The following is a 16,130-nucleotide window of genomic DNA, read 5'->3' on the forward strand; positions in this document are numbered from 1 at the left end:
GGGATCGAGCCTGAACTTCCTGCAGTGGAAGCTGAAGTCTTAGCCACTAGACCACCAGGAAGTCCCTGTGCACTTATTTTTGACTCCTAAGTGCCATGTGCTTCAGTGTTATAAAGGTTCACCTCAGGCTGAAGGAGTAATACTTACGTGCCACAAAGCATGAGTGGTTTTAAGATGGAGAGAGGTTCATGAGGGGACCAACAAGGATGCAGCAGGAGTGGCTTACAGAAGGGGTGTCAGTCTGTGCTGCACACGTCTCGGGAAGATGACCAAAATTCCAGAGCAGAGAGCTGAGCTGGTGAAACTCAAGAGTCCCTCTGCAGGGATGATGTGGAAGCAACTCTCAGAAGTATGGCTCTAGGGTGCATCTGGATGGCCGGGTTTAAGTACATACACACTGCTGATACTGTGTATAAAACAGAGGGTGGCTCAGCTGGTAAACAATCTGCCTGCAATGCAGGAGACCCAGGTTCCATCTCTGGGTCAGGAAAATCCCCTGGAGAAGGAAATGGCAATCCACTCCATATTCTTGCCTGGGAAACCCCATGAACAGAGGAGACTGGTGGGCTATAGTACATTGGGTTGCAAGAGTTGGACACAACTAAAACGACTGAACACCACATAAAATAGATAACAAATGAGATAACCTGCTGTACAGCTCAGGGAACTCTACTCAATGTTCTGTAGTGAACTAAATGTTAAGGAAAATTTTAAAAAGGGCATATATATATATACACACACACACATATATATAAATACATGGGCTTCCCTGGTGGCTCAGACAGTAAAGAGTCTGCCTGCAATCCAGGAGACTGGGGTTCAATCCCTGGATTGGGAAGATGCCCTGGAGAAGGGAATGGCAACTCACTCAAGTATCCTTGCCTGGAGAATCACATGAACGAAGGAGCCTGACATCCACGGGGTCGCAGAGTCAGACACGAATGAGCCACTAACACTTTCACATATGTATAGGTATAGGTGATTCATTTTGTTGTACAACAGAAACTAGCCCAACACTGTAAAACAACTGTGCTCCAATAAAAATTAATTTTAAAAACTGTGAAGAAAACAAAACAAAACAAAAAAAAAAAACAAAACAGAGCACCTGTTGAGCTCACTGGGGCCCTGAGTATCGCCTGCCTGTGACCTCGCAGGGCAGTGGTTTCAGTGCAGCATAGAGAAAGCCTCTGTTCTCCTTGTCGGTTTAAACCATACAATACACAATCATGTAAACAAATTAATTTCCCTGGGGACTTTTGAAAGCATCCTAGCATCCTAACTGTATTATCATTTTTCTGCATATAGGAAGGTTAGCAAGAAAACAATTACAGAATGGACTTGAAATGATCTCCAAATGGCCATCAAATAGAGATGGCAGTCCACAGACATGCTGGGGGAAAAAAAAAAGTTTCTCTTGTTAAATCCAGATTTGTTTATTCTGAAAGGTCGGTTGACCCTCTCCTGTTCTTTTTTCCCTTTGGGCAGAAATTCTTTGGCACCAGCGTTTAAAAAAATTTAAATGTCCAGAGCCTTTGTGCTCTGTCCCCTCACTCCAACCTATTATCAAGGCCAAGGAATTCTCAAATTTGGCCTATTCTGCAATGAGCTGACCAGGCTGGGATGGGGAGGATGAGTGGACAAGCCACTCCAGTATTCTTGCCTGGAGAATCCCGTGGACACAGGAGCCTGGTGGGCTACAGTCTATGGGTCTGCAAGGAGTCAGATGCTGACTGAGCAATTGAGCACACGTACACACACATAAACAAAAATAATGCTAAACCTCAATTAACTAGAACTTTGATTCAAAAACAGTGCCTCTGGCAACCCATTCCAGTATTCTTGCCTGGAGAATCTCTTGGACAGAGCAGCCTGGTGGGCCACAGTCCATGGGGTCACAAAGAGTCAGACACAACTGACCAGCAAACACTTTTAGAAAAAAAGACAAGTAACAAAAAATGAAAGGATAACTGATATTTATTTATAATTCCAGGGGATGTCCCATATCAGTAAACTGTTCCATTTCTTGTCCCTTCTATGACTACTTTCAGTTACAATCATTCAGCGTAACACACTGGAGGCAACTGAAATACCTCAAGCGTCAAACAACATTAACTTACCTCTGGCATACTGTACTTTTTAAGGCAGAAGTATTTTCTGCAGTTGTATTTTCCAGCAAAACTGAAGAGTTTTTGCTGGTTAATCTTCAGTTTACCAGACCACACATTGCAGAGTTATTCCAGTTAACTGAGGTTTACAGTCTTAAGATCATATTACCAGAGAGGGAAAAATTTCCCTTTTCCTCAAGCCATTTTAAGAGACCTCTGCTGCCAACACACCTCCCTATCTTCATGAAAATATCAAGTGAAATACTACTTTGGATGGAAATTTTATCCTAATTACCATTTAGAAAAAATTCTTTTTAAGTTGATACTAAAAAGAATTATGATTTCTGCACATCTTCTACAACTATTTGATAGAGCTTAATTATACATACATTTTTAATGAGATAATCATTTTCAAGGGAAAGAAAAAGAAAGTTATTTATATAAAAATTTTGCTTTATAAAAGTGTATAAATACATTCCTGCCAATATACTTCCCATTCCCTCCTAAGGCAGCTGCACCTGTGACAGTGAGGTCGTAAATATTAAATCTTATTTCTTGGATAGAACTATGTAGGTGTTCAGAAAGTATATTTTCCAGCAGGTGTGATTCTGCTGGATATCAAAGCAGTCGTTAGAGATGTTAGTATTTCATTCCATTCCTCCTTTTGTAAGATTATCACCAAATGTCGAATTGATGATGTCTGTTTAGCCAGGCACCACCACCATCACCATCATCATTTCAATTTTGGGAATTCTCAACAGCATGCCTCATTCAGAGAGATGGGTACAGTTTATATATACTATATACTTTAAGTGATAAAGATTAAGTGATAAAGAATCCAGCCTTAAAGTACATCTTTAGATCCTCTGTTCATAACAGATTACTGTGAATTTGTACAAATTCAATTTTATTGATTAAAACTGTACTATGTAATATATTACTAGACTATTATGAAATATTTTTTCTATAAATGCACTCAAAATTTTGAGGCATTTGTTAAGCCTATTTCTAGCACTATGCCAAATACTAACAACCAGATATTTCAAAACTCCAAGGATGAAGTCAGCTTTCTTCATTTTCTGAAAATTAACTTTAGTAGGAATTCTGTGGAAATACTGACCTACCTCATCTTATGTAACCTTCAAAATAGTTCAAACAAAAACAAACAAAACACACAAACAAGCTACATAAAACAAGAATCTTTCAATTATAAAACTGCTGAAATATCATGAGTCAGCTGATCTAAGAAATTATACAAGATAAAGCTGAAATAGCTGTTTTTTTTAAAACAATTAAACCCATTCTTTTTTCCCTTAAGGTTATAAGAAAATGGAAATCACCCGTTAAATCATGCAGAGATTTAAGTCACATTTATTTACCTAAGAAACCAAAATGTCTCTTATCTTACAGTTATAAATATTCATAACACTCAATCTCTTTTTTGTGACCAGTTCTTTATGCTGTTGAGACTAGACTGCATGGTACTGTTTAGCCAGGATGTATTGTAACACTGAATTAGTTATTGTTCAGCTGGATGTTATAAAGCTGAATTAGGTATAAAATATTATTTCTGGTATTTGCCCATCTTCTATTGAAGTGCCATTATTATTGCCAGGAGAACTAAAAAAGAAAAAGACAGTCTTGCTAGCAGTAGGTGTTTCATGCACCACTTTCTTCAGTCCTTTTGTGCCATAGTGGGAATCTGGACCCTAAATGAGAGCAAACGGTTCATTAGTAATTTTATTTAATAAGCACTCAACTGGACGTGGCATTTCAATTAGATTAACGATCTACTTTATTTCTTTATAGCTCTTGGATAAAAATGCATGCCAAGTCATTTACTGAAAAATGTTGTTTCTGCTACAAGCTAATTAATGACTAAAAATACTGAACGCAAAGCTCGGGTATTAGAGAACAGTGAAATGGTTTTAAGAAAAATTGTTTTATCTTCTATTAAACTTGCAATCTCCTGCTCAAAGGGGCTACTAGATTCTTGTGGAGAACTAACCATTTCTTCCCAAGCAGAGCTGTGCTGAGAGGCACTGCTTTTCTCAAAGCCGTGGTACAATTTAGCTCCCAGCTTCCTGCCTTCCCTCCTTCCGCCAAGGATGTATTTTGAATGATTCTCAGCTGCTATTGAAACACGTGCTCTGCAGCATGAAGGATGAAACCCCAGGCCCCGCAGCTCACCAGGTAGAACATTCGGGAAGACTCTTACTTTGAGTGTTGCGCATGCCATGTAGCACAAGTTGGGCAGGATCTCTATGGGGTCTTTGAACATGACCCTGAATGTGTTAGCAGTTCCATCACAACTGAATCCAGTATCGTTTTGTCCCAGTGTTTGTTTTTTTTCATATTCAATGATCTGTAATTTTTAAAAGAAAAGTTAAATTTAAGTTATATCAACTGAAAAAAAGTTTCCTAGAAAATAATATGAAGCCCTTAGGAACAGCACAGCAGGCTTCTACTTCTTTCTGTTGTCATTTTTCTCTGCCATCTCTAACCACCAAACATGGCTTGAAACACGTGGTCAGAAAATGCATTCACCACAGTGAGGATGGGAGGATGTCAGATAACTGGGCCTTGGCTGTAGAAGAGCTTCTAAAAAGGACACATGGCTTGGGAACTGGTGTTAAAGAAATGTGTGGATTTTAGAAACTTGAGGGGAATGAGCCTTTACTCCTTGCTAGTCTCTGTCTTGTTGCTGGGAAATTCCTGTAACGTCCTATGTGGATATTTAAAATATGATAATTCTGTCTGTCCCATAATCTGTGCCAGGCACTGAGACACCCTCAAGGAGCTTCTAGTCATGAGAAGACAAGTAAACAGGGACGATTCAGAACAGCACCTGCAGTAGGAGAGTTGTGCTTGAGATGAAGTGGAGGAGGACAGGAAACACTGATTTTGTCAGGAAGTGGTGAGGCTACACAGAAGAGTTTTAAAAGCTCAAGTCAGAGGTCCAGGTTACAAGAGAAAAGTCTTCATGCAAAGGCAGTATGTGTGGAAGCCAAGGCTCACAAAGCCATCTTTTTGCATACTTCAGATAAAAAGAGTAATAGGAACACAGGCTGAACCAGTACAAGCAGTGGAAGATCGGGACAATGGCCACCTTGGGGGGAAAGAGACCAGAAAAGATCACGCTGGATGTCTGGGGTGCTGTAATGCACTAATCCTTCATCAGGCTGCTGGTTACACAACCGAGTCCACAGTATATGAAAAGGAAGTCATACACTTATAACTATGTGTACTTTTCTGTATATACAATTGGCCCCTGTGGACGAGGAGGGCTGACTGTATGACACCATTTTATATAAGGGGCTTGAGTATCTATGGATTCTTATAACCACGTGGGGTCCTGGAACCAACCCCTCGAGGATACGAAGGGACCACACTATATCACAGCTCAGTAAAAAATTTAAAAGAAACAAAAGACATGCTGGCACCCGGGAATAAAGTAGTGGAGACACAAGATTTGGTTGTGGCAATGTAACCTAGAGCAAGCCACTTCACTTCTCTGAACCTCAGTTTTATCTTTTAATTTGGGAGAAAATTTGTTTGCCTTCTTCCTAAGGCTACTGTGAGAATCAAATTGTAAAACTAGAGCAACAATGATAGCAACAGACTCTGTCTCAAACACTTTACAGGCATCGGCTCAACTGGTCCTCAGAACATTATAATGGAAGTACTATGCCTATCAAAGTAAACAAGGAAACTGAGGCTTACAGGGGTCACATAATCTGCCCACAGTCACACCGTGGAGATAGCAGAGTTGAAATTCAAACCCAGGGAGATCTATCTGGTAATGTATCTAGAGGGTGCATAAGACCAGTCACTCAGTGGAAGAACATAAAGAAAAGTCCTATTTCTATTCATTTTCTATTTTATCAGCTAAGTACACCTATAACCCTGATGCCCTCCTTCAGTTTGTAAACAAGGGCTCTGGAGTCTCATGTAACAAGTGATGGGCACTGAAGGAAGAGAGGGCTCTTCAGCCACAGAGAATGATCGTGGGACCCTCACTCTCCCAGGCCTGCAGATTACACAGCCTGCCTAAGTGGGTTTACGGATCCTATTAGATAGGGTCTCAACAATATATAGAGTAAAACCGGGAGTGACCATGAAAATATTTATACCCCTCAGAGGTCTTCTGTGATTTTTTATTTTCTAACCTTTAAAATCTCTCAGATAAACAAATTTCAGTGGCTTTTGAACCTATTTGTTAAAAATATTAAAACTGTAACTTTCTGATTTATAAGAGCAATGAATTGATATGAATGATATAAATTTATAGCTGAATTTCACTAGATTTTAGTGGACAGGATTTAAAAATGAGCATGATTTCATTAGCCCAGCCAATAAAACAATTCTTCCATTTGGAATGAGGTGTCTTTTTGAGGGGGCTTCCCTGATAGCTTAGTTGGTAAAGAATCCACCTGCAATGCAGGAGATCCTGGATTGATTCCTGGGTGGGGAAGATCCACTGGAGAAGGGATAGGCTACCCATTCCAGTATTCTTAGGCTTCCCTTGTGGCCCAGCTGGTAAAGAATCCATCTGCAATGTGGGAGACCTGGGTTTGATCCCTGGGTTGGGAAGATCCCCTGGAGAAGAGAAAGGCTACCCATTCCAGTATTCTGGCCTGGAGAATTCCATGGACTGTATAGTCCATAGGTTCACAAAGAGCTGGACATGACTGAGCTACTTTGTGAGTCTTTGTGAAGAAGTGAAGTATCTTTTCTGGATGTCATCAGACAAGGTCTTTGAATTATTGTGTGGTCCTGAAGACTAATGATGTATTTTGATCACAAAGTTCACTCATGTTTTCACTATTAAAAACAGAATGTTAATAACATTTTGGAGAGGGCAGTTTTTTCTGTTGATGGAAGTCTGAAATATTGTTTACTTCTTTTTTTCCTTTGTTTTGTGTTTTTATTTATGTATAAAATTAGTATAGTACTGCATAGGTGTATGTATATAGTAGATAAAAGTACAATGTGGATGTGTTTCAAAAATAATTTTACTAACTAGGGCATGCAATGGAAAGTGTGGAGAACACTGGTGGACTGGGAGGGAAGGAGAGAGGCGCTTCACTTTCCTCAAGGGTAAGTGACCATGCCTTATCTGAAAAAAACTGAGGTGGAGCAGACCTAAGAATGGGGCAGGGCACAGTCAGACCATCAGAGACCAGGGATGTCACCAGGAGTTACAGGCCGTTTCAAGCTCTAGAGTTCAAGCATCATGAAGAAAGCAGGTGGGTGTTTGCAGACAGCCAGTGCAGATAGGAAGGGCTAACAGAAGGGGTTCCTGGACAAAGGAGAGCTCCTTATAGTGAATGGTTCTGTTAGGAGCCCCAGGACCCCAATTTTCTGAAACCACAAACTTTAGATCAATTGTAAAAAGGAATCCTCTAGGTTTAAAATGCTACTAGTAGGCTTTCTGATGCCTTTGATAATTATACTGAAACTTGGATTTCATCAAAACAATACCTTACTGCAAAATTACACTTGTTATATACTTCAGATGGTATAGAGTGGGTGAAAAAAGTGTACCTGTATATTCACTTGATAATCCGTGGGGCCATGAATAGAGCCATATAAACCAAATCCAACTATAGAGATTCTTCTGTTAACTGTGAACCTGAGGAAATGAGAACAAATATCAAATAATATACAAAATTCAATAAGCATTCATGTTCTAAATGCTTATACATTTTTAAAGTATTACTCAGCACATCTAACTTTGCTCATAATAAAGAAAACTATTAAAAATTAAACATCCTTAGAAATGTCTTCTGCTTACCAAAAACCTCTAGCTAGAGGAACTTAATGGGAACTTAACTAGAATCTGTTGCCTGCACTGTACACCTTTAAGTCAAGCATTTCAGCCTACATGCCCATTTCTGTTGTGATAATTTTAGTACACATCTGCCTGCACATTTCCTTCATGAACACAGATGTGTTAACCAGCAGCAGCCCAAACTCTGACAATTCCTCAGCTAGGTGACTACTTCAGTTCAGTTCAGTTGCTCAGTTGTGTCCGACTCTTTGCGACCCCATGAACTGAAGCACGCCAGGCCTCCTTGTCCATCACCAACTCCCAGAGTTCACTCAAACTCACGTCCATCCAGTCTGTGATGCCATCCAGCCATCTCATCCTCTGTCGTCCCCTTCTCCTCCTGTCCCCAAACCCTCCCAGCATCAGAGACTTTTCCAATGAGTCAACTCTTCGCATCAGATGGCCAAAGTATTGGAGTTTCAGCTTTAGCATCAGTCCTTCCAAAGGACACCCAGGGCTGATCTTTAGAATGGACTGGTTGGATGTCCTTGCAGTCCAAGGGACTCTCAAGAGTCTTCTCCAAAACCACAGTTCAAAAGCATCAATTCTTTGGCGCTCAGCTTTCTTCACAGTCCAACTCTCACATCCATACATGACCACTGGAAAAACCATAGCCTTGACTAGATGGACCTTTGTTGGCAAAGTAATATCTCTGCTTTTGAATATGCTATCTAGGTTGGTCTACTGAGGGCATATTAGACGGAGGCACTGTGCCTGGCCCTGCAGAAATAATGGTCAACGAGACAGTTTCTAGCCCTACTGCACTTATGTGGAGGATACTGATTATAGATAAGTAAACAAGAGTTAAGTCATTAATTATAAATTGTGCTAAGAATTGTGAAGGAAGCAGGCTGCTATAACAGCATAGGTGGTGGAGGACTTGGGCACAGGACCTGAGTTACACCGGCAGATCAGAATGGGATTCCACACTAGAACAACGAGCAGGTCCAGTCTGGTCACTATAGTTAAGAAACAGACCCACCTTACTCCATTTATAAACGTATGAAAACTAGCATCAAGCACAAATGGCACAAATGATTGTATAATAAGAAAGAATCTATAACATAAAGGAGTTATCCTCAACATTTCATGTTTCAAGAACTGAAGTCACAAGTTTAATTTTACTATTACTACTACCACAGCATTACCACTTTATAAGCACTTCCTGTGTTAGGCACTGAGCCCAGTTCTTTATATGAATTATTTCCTTTAGTCATAATAGTTCTATAAACTAAGTAACAGTATTATTTTTATCACTGTCAGTTTTTATAGTTGAAGAAACTGAGGTTTAGAGAAATCAGCCTACCTGGATCAAAACTGCATACCTGAGCTGGGACACAACCCCAGGGCTGCATGAATCAAAAGGTCACACTCTTAACAAAACTCCCAGTATGAGACTCTCCTTAAAATTTTAAAAATTTATAATATAGCTTTTATTATAAAAAAGCAATATACTATTTAAAGAGTTAGAAAATGTAGCTAAACAAATAAGAGGAAAAATTTAAAGCAACTCTAAATATACTATCTAGAGATAACTTCATTTTTAATTTGGTGCATTTCCCTTTCAGACTTTTACTCCTATTTTTAAAGAACAGAAAAATAGACTTTTTTCTGTGAATATACATGTGCTATTTTAAAAACCATGTCAGTATATATTTTTATAACTTCGTATAAAAAGGTCAAAGATTATTACCGATTCATTTAACTAATTCCTATATGTTAGATAATCAAGGTTGTTTGCAATTTTTGTTGTTATATAACAATGCCATGATGAACAATCTTATAGCTAAATCATTTCACAGTGCCTTGACTATTTCCTAGAATAAATTCCTGTAAGGAGATTTTCTGGGGAAAATAAAAGGTATATTCTTAAGGCATTAGATGAACTTCATCAAACTGCTTTCTGGGCAGATTATAAAACTTTACATCCAAGAAGGAATCAAAATCACTGCTATCTCACTCTCAACTACAAGTATCATCTTTTTACTGTTGAGAAACTGATGACCGACAAATTCTATTTATATTTGATTATTAATGAGTTTGGGCTTCCCTCTTAGCTCAGTCAGTAGAGAATCTGTCTGCAATGCAGGAGACCTGGGTTTGATTCCTGGATCAGGAAGATCCCCTGGAGAAGGAAACGGCTACCCACTCTAGTACTCTTTCCTAGAGAATCCCATGGACAGAGGAACCTGGTAGGCTACAGTCCATGGTGTCGCAACAGTTGGACATGACTTAGTGACTAAACCACCACCACCACCATTAATGAGTCAGCACATTTGCTTATATGCATACGGTCTACTGGATTTTCTCTTTTAATGAAAATCCCACTCATGTTCTTTCCCCTTTTTCTTGGCTGAGGAGTGTCTTTTCCATATGGATTTGAAAGTTCATGCTTTGTCAATAATATTCATTTCAGAAAGTTTCATTTGTCATTTATCTTTCAATTTTATGGTGGTTTTGGACATAAACATTCTGACTTATTTGTAGTCTAATTATGATCTATGCCAAGTTTAGAAAGGCCTATCTCATCCTTATAATAAATATTCTGTTCCAACACTTTCTCAGTTTCATTTTTTTAATGTTAAAATTTTAATTTATGCAAATGCTGGAAGATGGCATCAGTAAAGACTGAACTATATTTTTCCAGTGGTTAATTCTTGCCTCACATTCTGAATGTTCATTTTACATTAGATTGGTTTCTGAACTCTTTATATACACTATCTTATTATAGCTTTACAATATTTTTCATATCAACACCACTCTCTTAAAAGAAATATTTATTTTTGCAGATCAATTTTGGAATAGTTTTGCCAACCCACCCCTCCCTACCAAAAACATGTGACCTCTATAAGGAACTGCATAACACAGAGTTAGTTTGGAAAGACACTGCCTGATTTTAGTCAAAGTTCTCCAGTTCTTCAGGTGGTATATACCACACTGTACATTTCCTATAGGATTTAATTCTGCTACTTTGTTATTTGCTACTATTGCAGGTGGGTCTGTTTTTACTATTAAAAATGAAAATTCAAACATTAAATTTTGGGGGGAGGGCCGTGCTCTGTGGCCGGCAGGATCTTAGTTTCCCTGACCGAGGACTGAACCTGGGCCTCTGCAGTGAAAGTGCTAAGTTCTAACCACTGGACTGCCAGGCAATTCCCTAAAAATTTTTATTGTGGCAAAATATATAACAAAATGTACAATCTTAAGTATTTTAAAGTCCCTAGTTCAGTGGTATTAAGCACATTCACACTGCTGCTAACCACCAGCACCATCCATCCCTGTAATGGAATTTTAATGACATGAGAACATCACTGGCTTTTGCAAATACATTTTGTAACTGACCACTATTTTTTTTTATTGATTCTAACAGATTTTTACTGATCCCGAAGCTGTCTGGGTTGAATACTTGTTCTCAAAAGGCTTTCCACCCCAAGGAGGTATGTTCTGTTTTCATGAGGATTATGAAGCACTACTAGCAGGCAGCCAGGGCCACCAGGTTTACTGCAATGCTTGGGACAGGCTCCCAAAAAAAAGAACCCCGATTAGTTCAAGTGTCCGGTCAGAATTCATGCAGATAAAACACCTGTTTTTAACTATGAGCTTTGAACCTAATTAAAACTTATTTATAGACCAAAGATTTTTACGGTAATTTTAATATTCACGGACTTTTACAAGAGGTGATTACAATTCAATTCAAGGAAGTAGAACTTTGGTCAATTCTCATTGTTTGTGGCAGTTCTATTTTATAGTTTTCACAAACAAAGAATCAGCAAATACTAAACCACTGCTCTTGGGGGAATATGTATACACACCCTGGGCTTTCCTGGAGGCTCCTGCCAATGCAGGAAATGAGGGTTCAATGCCTGGTTGAGAACATCCTCTGGAGAAGGAAATGGCAACCCACTCCAGTATTCTTGTCTGGGAAATCCCATGGACAAAGGAGCATGGAGGGCCACAGTCCATGGGGTCGCAAAAGAGTCGGACATGACTTCACGACTAAACAACACACACACCCGACTTATGTGGAGTATAATCTTAAATTCTATGAATGATTCAAATCTTTCCTGGGAATGACTGAGAACGCACTACTGGTGTTGACTTGGGGGTCACAAATAAATTCTAGTGAGTAGATGAGTTCTCAAATATGGAAAAATAGGATGGACTGTAATGTGCTTTGCTTGAAAACCTTTAAAGACAATGACAAAACTAGCAGCACTCCACATCCTGTTCTCGGCACCTGCAGCTGTCTCAGTGTGCTGGCGTGCACAGGTACTATGTCTGATTGCTTCTTGTCTTTTGTTGCTGCCCAAGTGCCTACATGCTGAGGTACGCATTTTATTTTACTATCAGTCACATTTATTTTCCTTTCATTATAACTAAGCCATTATACCACTTAAAAAAAAGAAACACAGGCTTCCCTGGTGGCCCAGTGATAAAGAATCCATAGGGAACACGCGTTCAATCACTGATCCGGGAGGATTTTACATGTGCAGAGCAACTAAGGCCGTGCACCACAACTACTGAGCCAGTGCTCCAGAGCCTGTGCTCTGCAACAAGAGAAGCCACCGCAGTTAAGCCCAGGCACTGCAGCTAGAGAATAGCTCCCGCTCGCATAGCTCCCGCTTGCTGCAACCAGAGAAAAAGCTAAAACTAAATAATTATACAAGAAAAAGTTACTCTTAAAAGAAAAAAAGAAAAAGAAACACATTATAAATTTCACTTCAGGTTACTAAAGGGGGAATACAAATTATAAAAGGAGAAATAGATCTGATGGAGATAACACAGATGTTATCTGCAAAAACATGAAAAAGACTCCTTTCCAATAGTTATTTATATTGAAGTATACTTGATTCACAACGCTGTGCTAATTACTATGTTTCTTTATCCTTTATGCCTACATCAATCAAGCGTTAAAACAATATTGCTGAAATCAGCAACGTTACCAGGCACCCCTATCTTGAGGGTTCGATAGTCTATTGTGTTAAAATAAGTATTCCTCTAGACCCAGCCTATTAATAGTTATACCTGGATTGAAGGTGAAATTTTATCAAAAGTTTTGACATCTATCCAAATACACTGTTTATTTTTCTTTGATCTGCTACCATGGTGAGTTAAAGTAACACGTTTCCTAGTATTGAGCCATTCTTTCAAACTCCAAACAAACTTTCCCTTTTATGGTTTCTTTGCACTACTTTTCCATTGATGGACTTTTTTAGGAATAGCCCTACAAAACTCACTGTTGGATGGATGTTACTTTAAAAGATGTTCAATGTATTGCTCAGTGTCCTCTTTGTAAGAAACCACAGGAGGGACTTAAGTCTCTGTATCTGAAACGGCCACCCTTCTCCTGAGCAATATGTGTGCCTTTCTTGTTATAAACACTTCAATTTCTATAACTTTACAGCTTCAGAACCAAACTTAAAATGGCAGAACTTGGATCTTGCATATTTATCTCCACTGGATGTATTTTTCCAACTCTGATTTATCTTTTTTTAAAACTGGAGTATAGTTGATGTACACCTATTTCTGATTTACATCTACTTGCTTTTATAGTATTATCCTTGTGAGGTACTGCTAGATTCAATAAGCTATTTTAGGTAGGATGTCTTTTCTATATCAGTGAGCTTGTTAGATTCCTGTATAAGGGTTAGGCTTCCTTCAATAACTAACCAAGAAGTATTTTCTTCTTTGAATGTTCAAGGAAACAATTTGTTCCCTGAAGGTCTGATCAAACTCACCTGTCAAAACCACCTTGTGAAGGGACAGTTCTTTGATAACTTTTAATTTCTTCCATGGTAACTGGTCTAGTCAGGCTTTCTTCTTCAGTCAATTTTGATTATTTATATTTGCCTATAAAATGATCCATTCCATGAAGATGTTCAATTTATTAGCACAGAGTAAACCCAGAATTAAAATAAAAACGTCCTCAGTATATGATTACATTCCATTATTTGTAGATGTAGTTTATTACCTTTGCTAGAGGTTTACTTTATTGGTCTTTTTCAGGAACCAGCTTATGGATTTAACAATTCTACTATTTTTAATTCATTAATTTCTATGTTTATCTATTTCTTTTCTCTTTTCATATGGTTTTTTGCTATTCATTTTCTACCTTCATGGGTGAAATGTTTAAATCATTTATTTCTACTCTATTTAGTAAAGGTAGTTAATTATTGCTAATTCTCTCTGTGATACTCTGGCCTCATCCCCTAAGTTTTCATATATAGTATTCTCATTGTGTGAATTACTACTAAATAGGCCACAAATGCATTTTTATTTCTATTTTAACCCAATATTTACAGGCGTCCTCTCCCCCTTGGGAGTTCTAGTTTTAAACAAACTTGGTGTTAGTTTCTAGTTTTATACCAAAGTGCTATTAACATTCAATATGAAAACAGATACATATCTTATTTTCACATTTAGCCTAAGAAACACGGTAGGGCAAATATAAATTCCAAAAGGATTACATGCATACATCTTTTAAGATTAAAAATGTTTTTCCCATTCAAAATTGTTATAAATGTATACTGAGATATTTTCCATGTAACATCTATGCAAAGAAAAAACTTACACTAAACTGAGTTAATGTTCAATGTATTAAACTGTAGCCCTAAGACTCTTAAAACAGTGTTTGATCAATTAAGGTCTAGACTTCAGCTCCCCACCAGAGACAATCCTTACAAAACTCACAGACCCATTCAATCCTTCCTTACTTGTTTCCTAAAAGGTTCCCTCGCTCATAATTCAGTAAGGAGACCAGTAAGCCTCCCTTATTGCTATATCAAGTTAGACATGTATTAAACAAAGTATAAAATAAAATGTGGTTAATCATCTCCCAGGATATGAACAGAGAGTCAAAGGCTAACCACTGCCCTGCCCACTCCTGAGACTCCAATACGGCTAATACCTGATCCGGTCACTCGTGCCACTGTAGCCCCACCGGCTCTCTACTTGCTGGAACCTATTGATGCAGCACTCCTTTCCTCTGAGGCAGCATCTCGGTCGATCAATGTATTCAACACGGGGTTTAGGATTGACAGTGAAATGAAGAAAGAGATTGACCACCTCCCGATCTGACAGAATTCCAGACTGAGCAGGACCTGTAGAAATAAAAGCATAAACCTCAGTAAAACTAACTTCACTACAATTCCTAACTGTGTAGTATTCCACATAAGGTGAATTCAAATGGGAAAGATGTAAAATAAAAAGGAGGTAAAAAAATTCTTAGCATATGTTCAGTTCAGTTGCTCAGTCGTGCCCAGCTCTTTGTGACCCCATGGACTGCAGCACACCAAGCTTCCCTTCCCAAGCACGTCCATCACCAACTCCCGGAACTTGCTCAATATGTAATTTTGTAACTACATACATATTACATTGCCTGGAGAATCCCAGGGACAGGGGAGTCTGGTGGGCTGCCGTCTATGGGGTCGCAGAGTCAGACACGACTGAAGTGACTTAGCAGCATTATAATATGTAATTTTAGCATATATTTAAAACTTTTACTAAATTCATCTGAGGTTAACCTAGTATATAAGTGTGCAAATCACTGATAAATCCAAGCTTAGGTGAAACCTTGAGATCAGAGAAAGATCTCTGGACTTTGCTATCCATTCACCCTCTCTGAGGATTCTGTTTACCAGAAAAGGAAAAGTGAAGAAATGCTTACGGTGGTAGGCAAGAGTTATCCTGACCTTTCCAATCCTCACCTGTCTGAGGCTATAATTGAACAATGGAATATGTACAGGTGGAAACAGATGGCACAGTGCTCTTTCACTGTGGGATTTTGAAATTAGCAGAGGGCAGGAGTTAAGACTTGGAAGAGTTGTGAAAGCAACGTATCACATGCTATACTTCTCTCACTCACTGCTTCTGAGAAAACTCCAAAACTGCTTAAATTTACCCAGGAATAAATGCTATTCCTCATAAAAGATGCCAGGAGATCTCTTCCAAGGCTGGAAAAACAATTTAGATAAGAGACTGCAATATACTAGAAATATGGTTTCAGTTCAGCTCAGTTGCGTCTAACTCTTCGAGACCCCATGAATCACAGCACGCCAGGCCTCCCTGTCCATCACCAACTCTTGGAGTTTACCCAAACTCATGTCCATTGAGTTGTTGATGCCATCCAGCCATCTCATCCTCTGTCGTCCCCTCCTCCTGCCCCCAATCCCTCCCAGCATCAGGGTCTTTCC

General features: G+C 38.9%; 1 protein-coding gene across 1 annotated transcript in view; it reads right to left on the reverse strand.

The window, feature by feature from the left end:
- Positions 1–1,963: 1,963 nt before the first annotated feature.
- BTBD1 (BTB domain containing 1) overlaps positions 1,964–16,130 on the reverse strand; it is a 47,233-nt gene continuing 33,066 nt past the window's right edge. The window contains exons 5-8 of the mRNA XM_052659417.1: positions 14,846–15,038; positions 7,653–7,740; positions 4,324–4,470; positions 1,964–3,814 (exon numbers count right to left, since the gene is read on the reverse strand). Coding sequence (XP_052515377.1) covers positions 3,656–3,814; positions 4,324–4,470; positions 7,653–7,740; positions 14,846–15,038 — 587 coding nt within the window. The 3' untranslated portion in view covers positions 1,964–3,655. The remainder of the gene's footprint in view (positions 3,815–4,323; positions 4,471–7,652; positions 7,741–14,845; positions 15,039–16,130) is intronic.

Source organism: Budorcas taxicolor, chromosome 21 (genome assembly GCF_023091745.1).
Source record: "Budorcas taxicolor isolate Tak-1 chromosome 21, Takin1.1, whole genome shotgun sequence".
Lineage (NCBI taxonomy): Eukaryota > Metazoa > Chordata > Mammalia > Artiodactyla > Bovidae > Budorcas > Budorcas taxicolor.